Source organism: Eurypyga helias, unplaced genomic scaffold (assembly GCF_000690775.1).
Source record: "Eurypyga helias isolate BGI_N326 unplaced genomic scaffold, ASM69077v1 scaffold27, whole genome shotgun sequence".
NCBI lineage: Eukaryota > Metazoa > Chordata > Aves > Eurypygiformes > Eurypygidae > Eurypyga > Eurypyga helias.
In genome coordinates this window covers 1-16,261 of record NW_010263475.1, presented here as the reverse complement: position 1 = coordinate 16,261, position 16,261 = coordinate 1, and the positions used below count along the sequence as shown (strand labels likewise).

The 16,261-nt window shown below is 42.2% G+C and overlaps 1 protein-coding gene across 1 annotated transcript in view; it reads left to right on the top strand.

Annotated features, from left to right (window-relative positions):
- LOC104512871 (kalirin-like) overlaps positions 1–7,760 on the top strand; it is a 269,469-nt gene extending 261,709 nt beyond the window's left edge. Inside the window, 2 exon segments of the mRNA XM_010156032.1 lie at positions 4,783–4,905; positions 7,461–7,760. Coding sequence (XP_010154334.1) covers positions 4,783–4,905; positions 7,461–7,760 — 423 coding nt within the window.
- Positions 7,761–16,261: the final 8,501 nt, after the last annotated feature.

Here is a 16,261-nt window from a genome sequence, read left to right as displayed (position 1 = left end):
TAACACTTTTGATCTTAAACTAGGTGAAATAAAAAAGAGGTATTAACATCATCTTTTTTAACACGTGTGTATCCTGCAGCATTACTGCCAATAAATGTTGCTGACTTCAGAGATGCTTTTTGAGCATTTGGTTTCTGCTCTCCTTCTTGTAACAGACTACTAGAAAACATTGCATGCTTTTGAGCCTGATACTTTATAAACTTTTACTAGCTGGGAATTAAACACAGAATTATGAATCTCCATCCAGAAAAAAAAGGGAGCCTCCTTCTCACCTCCTAGCCTTGGATGCACACTTTCTGGAGGCCCATGCAAGCTACCATCAGAGTAAACAAAGCAGCTCATTTACTGCTTCCTGTGGACATCTTATGGGACTGGGTGGAGGAACAGCAGAAACAGTACCTCAATCAACTCCCCAGCAGCGATGGTGGGATGGGATTTTGCCACAGGTGAAGGTAAAATACCAAGACACTATTATTCCACAGTCCCTTCAGAAGATGTCTGTTTCCTAGGCAATTCCAGAGGCAGCTTTATCCACGCTTAGAGATGTGCCTTGCAGTTTGAACTCAGCTATGTATGCATTAATGTAGTATTATCTAATGGACAGCATTAATGGACAACTTGGGTTGGTTGAAAAATGCTGCCCTATGTGGGAAGTGTGTCCACACAGTGGTCAGCCTGTATTTCAGTTCCAGTCATGCATGATCAGGCTTTACTGTGCCAGGAGCTGCAAAGCAGGAAGCCGGTCCTGGCCCCTCTCCTGAGCAGCTTTCAAACTAGTGGAAGTAGAATAGTAAATGCATACTGGAAAGAGAATTGCCATATACAGCAGTTTTATAAGGTGTTTTGAAGCAAAATACGTATTTTGCTTCAAGAAACACCTGAGATGGTGGATCTGTCTGTAGCATGGTATTATAATTTCAAATAATTCATGACTTACCACATTTTTCTAGCTCTAAATAAATAAATAGAAACATATCTTGGAAATAAAGGACAATAAGGAAGTTAGAAGACATAATTTGGAAAACACTTAACTGCATTTTTAACAGCATCTTCAAGCTGTTTATGTTTTTAAGAAGCAATTAAATTATGTGAGCTAAGTCACTGTAACTTCTGTGGCTAACTGTATCTCAGGATGTTAATTTTTGGCAATAGAGTAAGATATACAGCCATGCTCTCAATTGAAATGTTAATGTTTATCTTGAATTATTGCACACTTACGCTAGTTCTGAAGACATTTCCTTTCTTCAGGGTAAGGGCGAATGTCTCCAAACATGCTGACAGGTAGATGTTTACAAGTGCTGGTGATTTCAGGTTTTTATTGTGACCTTTCAGAGTTGTTGCTGCATTTGCCGTAGACTAATTGCTTAACATTTCTCATTGTTTTCACCGGGGAGTGTTTTCTATCCACCCAGATTTATGTTCTGGCTGTTGCTTTCCTCGCTCAGTTATTCCCTACCTCAGCTTCTCATTTAGTGCATATTTGCTGTGCCTTGTATGATGGAAACAAAGCTGTGGTATTTCTCCACATTTGCAAATTACTGTGAGCATATTAATGGCAAATGCTTTATATAAGGAAAAACATATTATCTGCTCATATAAATGCCGAGGATTCCTTTGATCGTTTGGGCTGTTGGATTATCAGAGCCTCATACTAACATCCTGTCTTCTGCCAACTTCCTGGGATACCTTGGCAATTCACTTCGACTCCTAATACATATTATGTAATTTTTTCCCACTTCTATGCAAAATGAAACTACAGCATTTATGTATTTCACAGTTCAGTTGTGAAAAAAAAATGCACTGAACGCTGGAGTGGTCAAATATGTTATCAGGGTTTCAGAGCCATAGAAAATGCTGTTAAGCAAGTTATTCTTTAAATAGCTGTGGTTTGTTGCTTGCAGGAGTAGAATTTACGGAACAATTTGAACCAGAACCTTTAAAAGAGCAGATAAGGTCTGTGAAATCTGAGGAATGGGACTCTAAGCAGAGAAATGGCATAAGAAAGAGGTGGTCAAATAGGATGTTACAGCCAGTGTCATTAGCGAGTGATTTATAGATTGTGTTTTTTTTAATCTTGTATGCTCATGTACTGTTGATTTAATAAGTGGATGTACAATTTTGTCACCTCAAGGGGTATGTTATATCTAATCTTACAAACTAAAGGTTTTGAAAACCTGATCAATACCTGCATAAATGACTTCAGAGGGAAGCATTCACGTTACAGGAAGGGTTTGATGAATCACCAGATGGTGGTGCCCTTCTGTGTCAGGCAGTATGGAATAACCAGCTCTTGGATGAGTCCGGGAACAAAGGTTTATTCCTTATGGATTAATATTCTATCACTTTGGTTGGCTGGGTTTTTTTTGTTGAGAGTAAAGTATCCATATTTTGACCAGTCCTCGAATCATTGCCCTTTTCTTAAATGTTGTTTAAAGTGGGCATCATGTGTTTTATTTCTTGTTTTGAGTCAAAGCATGTAAAAAAATCATCTGTTTAAAAAATAAAAGTGACAGTCTCTGTCAATAACCATCTAACAGTGACTAAAGCAGCCCAGCATAACATTGGTTCAGCTAAAAATTTTATTATTATGTGATTACTACTTTAATGCTATAAGCATGAAAGTGTGACTAGAATAATTTGCTGTAGAAGTACAGTGAGTGGCTATCAAATATTAATAAATAAAAAGCACGTACTGCATACTAACTTCATATGAAACATTGTTTGAATTAAAGCCATTTTCCATTAAAAAAAAAAAAAATTAAAATGAGGCCTCATTGGATGACACTTTTTTTAAAATTGAGTTTTGACCTGGTTCCATTTTTAATTGAGAAGTTCAAAATTCCTGACAAGAATAAAGAGGATGTTAATGGAATTATTTAAAGGCTGTTAATGACACAAATGCTGGAAGGCTACTCTGCAATAATTAATGTTGTTACAAGGTATATACAGACTCCTGGTCAAGAATATATTGCAGAAAAGCTCTTAGACTACCAGCTGGCACGTGGCGCTCAGAGTTTGAAGGAATGTATTTGGGATTCTCTCCCCAGAGCAAATGGGAGACAAGTCATCAGAGAAAGGGAAGCAGGAAGCAATGATTGAACTGCCAACACACCTGGTCCTGCTTCCTCGTCCCCACGGTGACACTTAGGCCAAATGTGTGTTGTCCCTGCAGGACATAAAGTGCTTTGATAGCCAATTGTGTGAAATGATTTATACTCTGTGGGTGAAAAATACCTTGTAAGCACAAAATATTAATTAAAACATTGCTTTTTCCAGCAAAGAAGTAGGGTTGGGAAATAAGTATATGTGTATAAAGCTTTGTTTGTACTTGGAACTTCTTATAAAAATATGCCTGGGATCTGCAGTTCAGAAAAAGACTCAAAGCCCAGGTGGTTTAGATTCTGTACAACCAAGCCATGAAATAGCTTTACTTGCCTGAAATAAAAAAAAAAATCACATCTTCCATTTTTCCAGTCTTAGGTTTCTATGCTTACTCAATGATATCTGCTCATTTGTCAGCCTCACCTAAGACAAGTGGCTCCTCACACGACAGTTCCCTCCCACCCTGGTTCTGTGCCCTGGTACCAGAGCCCTTCTCTGGCCAATCTGCCCCGAGCTGCAAGGCACCCACAGCCCCTGCCCAGCATCACTGGGGCCGTGCTTGCTGCTCACACCCCAGCACTGCCCAAGGAAAGGAGAGGCAGCTCTCAGGCTGTTTGCAAGTGCAGCACTCTGTGGTAGTAGCACTGTCCTGGGGATGCTGGCAGTGTCTTTGCCCCTCTGTGTAGCAGAAATACCAGCTACTGTTTGCTAGTCCCTTAGCATCAGCAGCGGTGAGGATCAACGACTCACTGTGAGTGCAGGGTTCCTACCTGAATGAAGTCCTAACTACTAACACAAATACCAGTACTGATCTAGTACTATTTATTTTCTTAGTCTCTGCATATTGGGAAAGAGATGTAGAAGGTTGGAGATCACATCCTGAAATTTCCCAGGTGCATTTTGTCAAGTTCAGGGTTTTTTTTTATTTTTCCAGCTTGTAGTAGACCAAGAACAGATTTGATCTAAATTTTGATGTCAGTGTTACTGTGAGAGGAAGGTCCAAATAGATAATGCTTATACAGTTGATCCATTTTTAAAAGAAAATCCTCTTTAACTCTCAGAATATCAGATGTGTCCCTTTACTTTTGTATGAGGATCAGTTTTATTTGGAACTGAAAACCTGAAAGACTTGTAAGGTGCATACTGTCAATGTTTTATGGTCTGCATTGAAGGATTCTTAAACTTTTCATTCTAGTTACTCTGATAAGACTTTGTCCCCACATCAAAATAGTTTTAATTGATTAATCCATCATGCTTTTGGACTCATTTAAGATGATGCTTATTGAAATCTGCTGTTTATGTGAAGTTGGCTATCACTGTTTTTCAGTTTACACAAGGAGCACTTAAGAAGAGGTCCTTGTAAAAGATTCCAGTTTTCTGATTCCTGTTAGCCAGAATTAATTTATGTGAAAGCAAATATTTATTATCTGCCAGGCTCAGGTAACTAATCTACAATTCAAAATAAATTGAATGGTAAAAATCCAATAATCCTAATTTACCACTAACATCCATAAGCATTTATCTTCTATCCAGCTGGAATGGACTTTGACAGATGTGCCTGCGTTTAGCCATAGCAAGCACAAAGCAATACCTCTGCAGCTATTTCAGCCTCACCTTGAGAATTTCTCAGTGCTGCTGAAACAAGAGAGATAATAATTGGATGTTCTTCTTTTCTGGCAGGTACTAGACTGGATTGAAAATCACGGGGAAGCCTTTCTGAGTAAACATACAGGAGTGGGGAAGTCGCTACACAGAGCACGTGCGCTGCAGAAAAGACATGATGATTTTGAAGAGGTAGCACAGGTAAGAGTCTGAATCAGACACTTCTGCTTTCTGGCTTGATTTTTGTTACTCCTCTTGTATATCGAGAAAAAAACATTGCTGTTTTGGGGCCCTGTATATTCACGCTGCTCTCTTCACACCTTTGGAACTGGCGTAGTGCACTGCAAGGGCATGGTAGCAGCAGGACTTGTAATCGGAAAATCACTGCATTGGGTCAGAGGAAGGCCTGAAAGCCTGTGAGAAATTGCAAGCGGTTTATGGGACAGCAACACAAAGTGCTGGGGCATAGTGGAGGTTGGTTATGAGTCTGAGTGATAGGAAAAATTAATAGCAACTGCTGCAGTGGCAACTGAGGACCTTGAGAATAAGGTAGAAAGCAGCAGGTAGTAAAGCAACAGGGGAAACGCCAGTGTGTTTGCAGCAAGGGCAGCTACCCTTCCACTGTTTCCTAGAGTACATACAGAGTACTGTGTGTAAGGGGGTTCTGGGTGTGTGTTGGAATGAGAGGCAATCATTACAGGTAGACATTATTTATTATGATGATTATTATTATATTTTCCTCATAGCACAATGTAAGCAAGGCTTTCCCATAAATTTTGGTATATTATAGCAGCATGCTTGTCTGTGAACAACTTTCAGACAGATTTCCATTCACTTCACAAAGCCAAATTCAGAGCAAAGAATCTAGTTCACTAGATGACCATATGTGTTCAAATGAAGGTCTGTATTTGGGAAGAGGATCGAGAGGAAAGAAAAAAGTATAGTTTGCATGGGTACACAATCTCTTAGGTGCCTCTGAATCTGATTCTTTTATATCTTATGTGATACCATCAATGAGCATCTCATTCCTTTGCCTGGACAACTGTGAACAGTCATGACCAGTTCTGCACGCTGAGTGTGAAGTTAATGGTGCCTCCTAATTAGAAATAACTGACACAAGTCAAACCCGATTACTTTTTCCCCTGGCTTTGACAGGAATAGTTTTCTCCAGTGCATTCACACCAGAATACCATTGCTAATTTATGAGGACTGTCTGCAGTGTGACACTGGAATGTGGTGTTGGCAAATGGACATGGGGACACGTGCTGAGGGGAAGTGAAAGGAATCTCAGGCTTTATCTGAGGTCAAGGACTTGAGAATATAATACTCTCTGCTTTGGAAAGAGTAATAGCGAGGGTAAGAGGGGAGGCCATAAATTTATCACACCTGGAATTCTCCTGCAGAAGCTTCTAGTAAGGTCAGTTTTGTGGTAAGGGAATAAATTTCCTCCTTACTTTGACTATGACCAGCTTTTATTCTTCCTAATTTCCGTCTTGACGCTTAACTCTTTAGAGTTGGTTGATACTTAAGTCTAACTTAAGTTCAATTATTTGTAATTTTTCTCAGGATAGTGAGCATCTTTGGCATGGCTAGGCTGGATAACTGACATTGCTTATTCCCAGTACAGCCATATAATAAGGCACATGTGCTAAAATCCTGAAACAAATTCATGAGTTGGCCCATTTTCCTCATCACGATGTTAATTACAGGTGCTTACAACAATCAAGAGAGCTGTGCTTGTTTTATTTAAAAAAAAAAAAAAAAAGTATAGTACTGACATACCTGGTGAGAATGACAATATAAGCAGTCGTATTTGCTATTGGCAGTTCTCTGGAAAAACCCCACTTAGCCCTGCCATACGGTATAAATTTATTCTCCAAAATCTACCTTCTTTTGGCTCAGCTGTGTTTGTTCTTATCTCCTACTGTTTCAGGAAGGCATTTTCAAAGGTCAGACTAGAAGCAATTTTGATGAGTTGTTTTGATATTTTCAACAGTGGGCCAAACATTCACGTTTTTCAGTGCTGCCTAACTGCGTGTAAAGAAGAGTCGCTTATCTGGGGTTGCTGTGCTGAGAAACGCTCTGATTGACTGACCTGCCAAGGCACTAGATTGAGAGGTGGAACGTGCTCCCTGTCTGTCTGATTAGAAACTGCACAGATTTATAAATCTGGGTGTAATGATCCAATCAGGCACGGCCCAGCTAGAGCACATTCCTGCGTACAGCCGTGCTCTGAAAATGTCAGTGATTTTGGAGCGCTGCATTGTGGGCAATAGGAAATATAATTTGGGGTCCCTTTCTCTCATAACTGCTGTTTAGACAGTGCTCTGGCAATTTTTTTCCGTCTGTATTTACTCTACATGGAACACACAGATGGCAAATGTTTGAATTTGGACTAAAAAGCCTGAGCTCCTGGGAGGGAGGTTTGTTATCTTGTATATACCTGCATCGAATCCTCAGCCAGTGCTGGTACTGTTCACAGGCTGCCACCCTGAAAATGCCAACCTCAGGCACAGTGCTACCACGCAGTGAAATTCCGTAGTCAGGCATTATCCATGAGGTAGGGATCAAGATACCATCACAGAAATACCATTCTGGGTGTAGGTGTGGTGTTCCTTCTTGCAGTGAGGGGCCCGAAACCGAACACAGTATTTGAGGTTAATAAGTGCCCAGTACAGAGGTACAAGGTTCAGGCAGTTATGATTGTAAATCCAAATATAATTTCATTTTAGACTCTATAATTTTTCCTTATTCAGGGCTTTTATCCTGAAAACCAGTGTGCCTTCTTATTGGAAAACGTACCTGGCTTGCATTTCCAAAATCTCCCAACGCTTCAGTGCTATCAAGTTGAACTGCACGTATTGGAAACCTTCCTCCTGTTCTCTGTGTATGCAGAGAGAGGGCACAGGTCGTTCTCCTTCCTTCTGGCGTTCCCAGCAATCGACTTCCTCCTGCCCACGGAGAGCATCACCGCACTTGTGCCGGTGCAGAATTGGGATACTGTGGAAACAGCTCGGCTAATCCCTCTCGCTGTGATGAAGGGTTTTGTGATTTGAATCATGGGTCTGCAGTCTTTCTGCATTACTGAGCTTTTCCCTCGGCTGCGCCGTTAGGGTTTCCCACCCGGCGGGTGGATGCGTGCCGTGGGGCTGGGGCGGCGCTCAGGCCGCGTTGCAGCCTGCAGATGGCACCCGCCCCACGTGGTACCGGCCGCCCGCTCCTGATCCAGCCCAACCAAACCGCCTCTCCGAGCGAAACCGAGCAGAAGTGGAGGCTGGCTCGCACGCTGCCTCCTTCTTGTTCTCCAGCCCCTGCCAAACCCCGCGTGGTTCATGGTCACCCAGAAAAACAACCCTCCCTTCCGTTTTTTCTTTCAAATGCAGAGCTGGGCGGTCAGTGCTCTCTTGCAAGGTGGTGCTTGTCATCTGGGATAGACTGCGCTCGGATCTGTGGAGCTGCTCTAAGGGCTCTTGGGCCACGTTACGCTCACAGCTACGGCGGAGTTTTGTGTTCAGTACCTGAGCACACAGTGCATGCAGTAGTTGTGTTGTTTTTCACAGTAACCCAAAGGCACTGGTGTTCATAAAGCAAAATATCACCACTCCAGCTTGCAACAAAGCTGACGCTGTGGACGGCCTCGGTTCAAAATGCCTGGAGTTGCCCCTCGTTGTCAGACACAGTCAGGTGGTAGACTGGAGGCTGAGCTGTGGCTGTCCCGGTTCATGGGGCTTGTCTGTACATGCAGGGCAGTTTGATTTGGGTACATAGCGGGATCCTGTACTCCTGACTTTAAAAGTTTTACAGACTCTGTTTTGCCAAGGTATACATGCAATGCATCGACTATTCTGGAATTATTACAGAGAAGGAGAATCAGACAAAATGCAAGCAAAACTGCTGAGCTTTGGGAAGCTATTCAGTTTTCCTGGTCTTGGGCATCTATGCCTGCTTTCCTTTGAGTGATGATTAAATACCTCAACACTGGCTTTGAACCATCAAAGTTAACCTTATGTGCACATATACACTACCTTTAAGATTCAGCTCTTCCTTTTATTTTTCTCACGGAGGTATATGTATTTCCTGCAAGGGAAGTCTTCCAGAGGAGATCTTAAAAGCCAAGGGCCTGTATCCCCCACTAGAAATCAAACAGCAGGTGATATTCTTCATCTGAGAAGCAATTTGTGTTTTGTTGTTCCTGTCTAGAGTATTCCCTTCCTCCATTTTTCTGTTCTTAAGATGCTGTCAGTTCAGAGTTTTCAAAAAGTTGTTGGAGATTAAAAGAACTTTAAATGTAAATATGTTGAGAAATATGATGATATTGTTTGTCATGTGAAATATCCAATGGATTCAGTAAGAAGTCCTGCAGGTAAAAACGGTATTTTGTGATCTCTCAGTCCCACATAGTTTTACGTGAACTGCTTTAAAACCAAGTGGGGTAGTCAGGCTAAAGCTGAATTGCAAACAGCTACTTGTTTGGCCTTCAGACTAAAGAACTAGTGCTTTCCCATACAAATTCCAGCTCTGTTGGATGTCATTGTTCTAAGGTTTGGCATGAAGTTTAGTCCTGATGTAAAACAGCTAGGCATAATTTCTGAGCCCATGTTGATAATGAGCACGTAATGAGTGTTGTCCCAGAGTGATTTTGTTTTTCAATAGTTATTATGACTTTTACTTAATCCTGTGACCTATCTGGTTGTTGATTACCAGTCATACTGGTTTTCTCCCTCTGGATTGGCTATCTAAAATCCTATGTGGAATGAAATACTAGGCCAAAACAGAGAGAAAACAGACAAGTAAACCTGGTAAGAACTATGCTCAAAGTTAGCAATACCAACTGTGGTTTCAATAATGCCAAACGTTTAAAAAAAAAAAGCCTCAAAAACATGAGATTGGTAACAAAAAATCAGCCCTACTCTTATCTTCATCATTATTTGCATGGTCATTAGCAAATCCTGAAGCTATAATCTTCAGTTTCCTGTTCACCTCATTTATGTAAATATATTCACTTCTACCCAAAGAGGAAAAAATGCCCACGGGCAGGAGATTCCACAGGTGTTTGCATGGTGGTGCAGGAAGTCTGGGCTCCAGAGCTCTTGTTTCTTCTCCTGGCTGGCAGCAGGCTGCATCTGGCAGCCTCAGGCAGCAGAGAAAAATGAAAATGCCTATATATGGGATGTCTGCAAAGGTTATCTTGGGACTTCTGGATCTAAAAACTTCTAGCAGCATAGCTTGAGAGCCAGAGAGTTTATCATGGAAGCAATAGTATAACTTCTTGCATGAAGTCTAGTAGCTTCAGGGTGTCTCAGGACCTTTCCGCATCCAAGTGCAGAGATACTGAAACTGTTCTGCACAGCCTGAACTGGGAAAGCTGGGAAGGGCTGAGCAGTGCAGCGGTGTTAGATGGAATGCTACGGGGTCTTGGCTGCCAGACCTAAGTCAGACGCAGCTCGTGTAAGACACATTTCCTCTCAGGAAGTGCGATGCTCTTCAGAGTGCGCTGTGGGTGTCGGTACCGTGCTCCTTTGCGTTATCTAGACGTGCCCATGGAGACTTCATTAGCAGGGGTGGCTGAAAGACCATCTTGGCAAATTGTCTGAAAGTTTGTGTGTCATGGGATTGGTGGCGGTTGGTGCTCCACAGTCCAGTGGTAGTGAGGAACCTGTTTTTAGAGAGGCCCTGTGAGAGCACAGAAATCTTTGGGGCAGGCACTTGAAGAGCTGTTATGCCATGTGTCTGAGTTTGCGTTTTGGCGTATTTCTCCTCAAGCTAGAGGTGATTTTCTTCCCTACATTTTTGTCTTCCAAAATCACATGACAGCTGGATCTTTTCATTAAACCGCCTGCAACATGATTCACAATCTAAATACTCCCTATAAAATCTTAAGGTTTGGCAACACAATACATTTTTGATAATTGCCAGGAGCTAGCTTCCTATTGCTGGTTTATTTGGGTAGGTTTATTTTTGTGCCTTTAAAATATGTTCCTTTAATTTGCCTATAAATGCAAAGCGCTGTTTCCATGGCAGACTGAGAGAACAATGAAGCTATTTTAAAAAATATGTATTTTTAATTCTAGAGGTTCTGGAAAATGGAATTTCTATTGTGTGGGGAATTCTGACTTTTTTAATTAATTTCATTTTGAATTAGAAAAGGAAGCCAAAATTTCCCAAAGTAGAAAAATCCTGGCATTTGGTTTTTTTAAGGCCATAAATTTCTTGGAGAACATTGGTAAACTACAACACTGATGCACTATATAACATGAATACTAAAAATGCATTCAGTGTGGTACTCGTGGCAGAAGATATTCACAATTGACGATACACACTTAGACCGCTGCTGTTTTGACTGACCTGTGTACATTGGTGAAAACCATCACCATCTTAGGCATTCAATCCCCTCTGATTGTTTTTCGTTGTGCCCTTCTCACTGGCAGGTCAGTGGGTTATCAAACTGTACCTATTGATTCAGAAAGATTAATTGCAGCGATGTCCAAATCTCATTTGTAATGATGGTGGACCATTACTCTTCAGTTCTATCTCTTGTAGCTACCTATAGTGTCTGGCCTTGTGGGGAGAAAGGTGATACTGAGTCCCATCAGTGCTTTTACTTTTGGATTTTGTCACAGAGCAGTAGAAGGAGCTGCCGGTGGCCGTGCTTCTTCCTCGTGTCTTTGGGAGAATGGCACGTTAGCCACATCAACTGTATTATGACACTGCTGTGAATCACAAATACGCTGCTTTGCAGACAGTCCATATAGGAAATTTCATGTACATTAAGCCAATATCAGAGCAATTTGTATTCAGTAACAGAGCAAAATAATTTTCAAGGGTTTAGGTATTAACTACCTTTGTGCAAATGTTCTGGGAATAGACTAACTGGTTCTGATTGATCACTCTGCTGCACAAGATTTAGAACAGTATCACACTTCCAATTTCAGAGAAATTGCTTATAATTAACTTGCTCTAAAGAGAGGAGAATCCACTTCGGTGGGTGTATGTACACTGCAGAGGAACTGCTTGGCAGTGTGGTTGTCTTCTCTTCTTTTCCTGTCACAGGGCCCTAATCCTCCAGAGGAAGGATGTTCTGGTATTCCCACATCGGGCGTTTGAATCGTCTGAAGACCACGTTTGCGTTATGAGACTACTGCCAATGCTTTATACTGATTATATATAAATAGAAAATATTCAACCAATATTTTACTGCATATAAACTTATTTTAACAATTTATTTCCCTGGGATAGAGTTCAGATCGCCTTTTCTCATGTATAGAAATGGGGCAACATCAGTAAAAGTCTTTTGGAATGACATGTTTGTGGACAGGGCCAAAAATCCTAATGTGTGTCTAAACAATACACTTGTGGATTCACTGCTTGTAATCCAGCCATTAATATTGCCCTCTGTAGCTGTGGTCTCTGAGGTCTGGTTTTGCATAACCAAGCCCCAGGAAAGCACTGGTTTGTGTCACTATGGAAATTGCATCTCATTTGAGGCGTTTAGGGATCTTTGTTTGGTGTCTGGTTCAGAGCACTACCGCATGCAAAAGTGCAGGTTCCTTTCCTGGCACTGCCTCTGCTGAGCTAGGGAGAGGAATTCAAAGATTGACATGAGAAAAGCAAGCAGAATCAGCCTTCTCCTGTCACTACACTTAAAATGAAGCTTGTTTGGGGAGAAAGCAATTGTGGAATTTGCAAGAAGTCAGGGACTGAGACAGGAGGTGTTTCTGAACTCAGTGAATATGTGCACGTGCGTTTGTCTAGCGTGGTTGCCTGTATTAGTATGCAGCTAGTAGAATAGAAACCAATATGTGCTCTAGAACAATGACACCGTGTCCTATTAACATGCAACCCTCGTTATAATTAGAGTGTTTTGTTCAATGCATGAGGGTTGTTATTTCTGCACAGCGTAGGTAACTCCTCATGACATCACTAAGATGCACAGCAGCAAACGGAGAGCAGAGCCTGCTTTTGCCTCCCCCAGAGTAGTATTAGGGCTCGATGCAAAAGTGCACAGTGTAAAAGGGCATTTGTGACTCATTAATATCAGGGAATGGGAAATGCAACTGTCACGTTAAATGTGTCAGATGGAGAGCTGAAGCGATACAGTGAGCGGTTAGTGAAGTGAAGGGTGTTTCTGCACGGAGTGGAGAGATGGCTGAGAGCACTAGGTTTGGCAACTGGGTCCTGGTTGTTTTGCCTGTGGCCAGGATTTTACTGACAAGCAGAGCTTGGATTCCTCAATGCCCGCACATCAAAGATGAGCGCAGGAAGGGCTTGAAACCTGCAGTGCTCCGCGGTGGGGGAGAGAGATCTTGTACAATTTCAGTGTTACTTTCTCTTGTCTTCTGGGGTATGTTTTAGGCTCAAAATGGACCTAGTGGAATCCTTTTTAAAATCAGAGGTTCCCACCACAGAAGTGGCTTACACAAATACTGCCCCGCCAGGAATGCATTCACACCGTTCCTCCTTTGCTGTGCCTCCCAGTGCCAAGCCCTCTCCCAGAGGGTTCATACCTTTATCGGTGCCAAAGCACAGTTACTCAGTGCACACCAAGTGATGGGCTCTGTTCCCGCTCCGCTCTGTCCTTCACTGAAAGCAGAATGGGAGAGAAGCAGCCTCACAGCAGAGCCAGGGCTGTGCAGCCATGCTGAAATATCAGTCGAGTCCCCCTTGGGACTGGTAATTGGGTCACTAGGTCAGTTAATCAGTGTAAATTTAGTTTCCTTGTAGTCGCATGTAAATGTGGGACAGAAAAAAGGTAATTCAGAGCACAGACCAGAATCCAATGTGTGTGCTAGGGTAGGGACACAATACAGGGAGATTATTTTGGGGTGAGAATGGTGCGGGGAGTGTGAATTGATGCTTGGACCTGCTGTGCATGCCTGCAGGGGTGGGGGCAGGTGCCCAGATCCCACTGCTTAGGGCTTGGCACAAAACTGGGACTCCAGGACAGCAGGCAGAGAGACATCAGAAGGCAACTCAAAGAGAATTTCTCTGATCTTTGTTTTTGTCTCATATTATGTCCAGTCTTATCCTTTGGGGGCCTGATTTGGGATTTTTGGAGGGAGAGGGAAGGATTTGGCAACATTAAATGAAGAATACACTAGGAAGCTCTCAGGATTTTTGGAATAAAAAATTTGGCAGATGTTGACTACAGAGGCAGTGTCTCATATGCCTGCAGTATTCTTGGAGATCTACTCCATGCCAAAAATCAATACGTTTTATAGCGCAAAGATATCTGGTGGGAATGCTGTTCTGTACCAGATCTCGTAATAAGTCAGCATTAAGATGTATGTGCCTGAGATCGTGTGTGGCCGCCTAGTAAGAGCCAGAAATTAAAAAAAAAAAAAAAAGTTATCTTTCTAAGACTTTGTTGTGATTATGGATGACCTGAGTTGAATTTCACACAAGACAAAACATTTTTAAAATGTGCCCCATGCAAATGCTTTCTGACCAACATGAAAAATGTTAATTCCTGCCTGGAACTTTTCTAAAGCGTATGTATAAGGCTGGTGTAAAATAGATAAATGGCTGATTACTTTCAGGGTATCAAAACCCCCTTTTATTTTTCCTCATTATAAATATGCAGTACATCTCACTAGCTGTTACAGAAGATTTTAATCTTTTCAAGTTTTAGGGAAGACTAAGCCCTTAGTCCATTTTACTTTGGTGGCACTTCTAAAAAAGTAATTTGACGGGTAAGCTGTACGGACAGTTCACATGTCAGGGAAATAACAGTGGTGAAAAATTGGTTTATAAATCTAATAAGATACAGAGAATGGTTTCTACTGACTTGAAACAAATTCCAGTGTGTAAACCATGACGGAGAGCTGAATTGATGTTGACAGTGAAGAGATTCTGAATCCAAAGGGATCGTCTTGCTGACCTGCTCCTAAGGATGCTGAGCTGGAACAGGGAGATAAAGTAAAAGGGTACTTCAGCGCTAATGGAAGCTGGGGAGGCTGCTTTGTTCTTGTAGTTAGCAGAGGGGCATTTGCCACCAAATTATCTGAGGTCCAGAGAGCAGGGGGATGGGGAAGGAGGTTATCGGAGTGGTGAGCAGGTGGTGTTACCATTCCTGTTCACAGGGTGTGTTCAGAAACCTCCTTTTGACGAATGGAAATATCCAAATTGTCAATGAAGCAGAGGTGTGGTGGTGTATTATCACCAAGTGTTTTGCCTCCAGCAGGCGGTGTAGAAGTGTGAGGTTTCGTCTGGATGGGAAGACCAATTTTTAAGTGAATCTTTGCTGCAAGTACCTGGGCAAATAGAAAGGGTCCAGGAGAATTCCAAGGGACTCCTTGCCTCCCTCTGAGTCTGGAGGGAATATAGACAGTGCTAGCACGTGGCACTAGCTCAGCTGCACCCCGAGACATGATGCCCATTTCCTGCCCCACTCCACCTGGGTCGGTGCATGGGGCCTGATGCAATGCAGTGTGTCAGGGAGGTGAGCTCTGTTTCAAAGGGGCAGCAGCAAAAATTTCATCTATTTGCTATATGGGAATTCTTAATCTGAATGCTTTGGGGAATTTGGGCCAAAGTTTTGCTGAATTTTCTTCCGTTAAGCATTGTCTCATTCTCTAAACAGTCCCATGTCACTCAAAATGTGCTTCAGGAAAGATGTTGTAACCTGTCTCTCCATTAATGGAAATAAAGGCATAGCTGAGTTGGGGTAGTGACTGTGGGAGGGGGGAACAGGGAGATGGAATGCTTTGCTGTCTTATTTAGAGCAAGTTTCATAAAAACCTGGACAATAGAAACAAAACCAGGCAGTGTACAGATTTCACATCTCGTAGATTTTCAAGGCAAATTGAGGTGCTGCCAGTTGTATTCGTTACTGACTTTTCCCAGTGCTGCTGACAGTCCAAAGCCATTTAATACTGTCATTGCTGTGCCTTTGAAATCTCCAAAATGCAAGCATGATATTAAACCCAGAAAGCCTGAAGTTATTTTAGTTCAGGAGACCGGCAGGACTTGATAAAGCTGTCATGATTGTACTCATGTCTGCAGGGTTTGGAAAAGAAGTGAGCTGAGCCTTTGGGACAGAAAACAGTACTGTGCCCTCCTAGATTGCTGCTCACCTCTGAGCTGCCATATGTTTCTTTGTTTCTCCAGTCACCTTCCCTTTTCGCCCTATCATAAAGACGGTGTGAGGCTTTGCTGTGAACTGTCTGGGCTTGTTGACATTTATTCTTTCAGAAGCTTTCAAAATGCTGCATTTCACTACTGACAGTTTGCCACCTTGTACTGCCTTGTCATCCCTGCCAAAAAACCCAATGCTTTCCTCATCTTTGGAGTTTAAAAGGCTCAGTTACCTTGCAGTCACTTGAGCAGCTCTCATTCATACACTCTGTTAATCACCCAATTATCAAGTCATTGCGCAGTGATAATACTGTCTTACTGGTACACTCCCTGTAATGCATATCACCAACCAATATCAGATGACATTGATTTTTGGCCTTAAAACCAGTTTGGTTTCATGTCTGATACAAAAGCTGCTGTATAATGGCATCTCAGTCGGTTGTGTTCATAGAATCATAGAACCATTGGGTTGGAAGGGACCTTA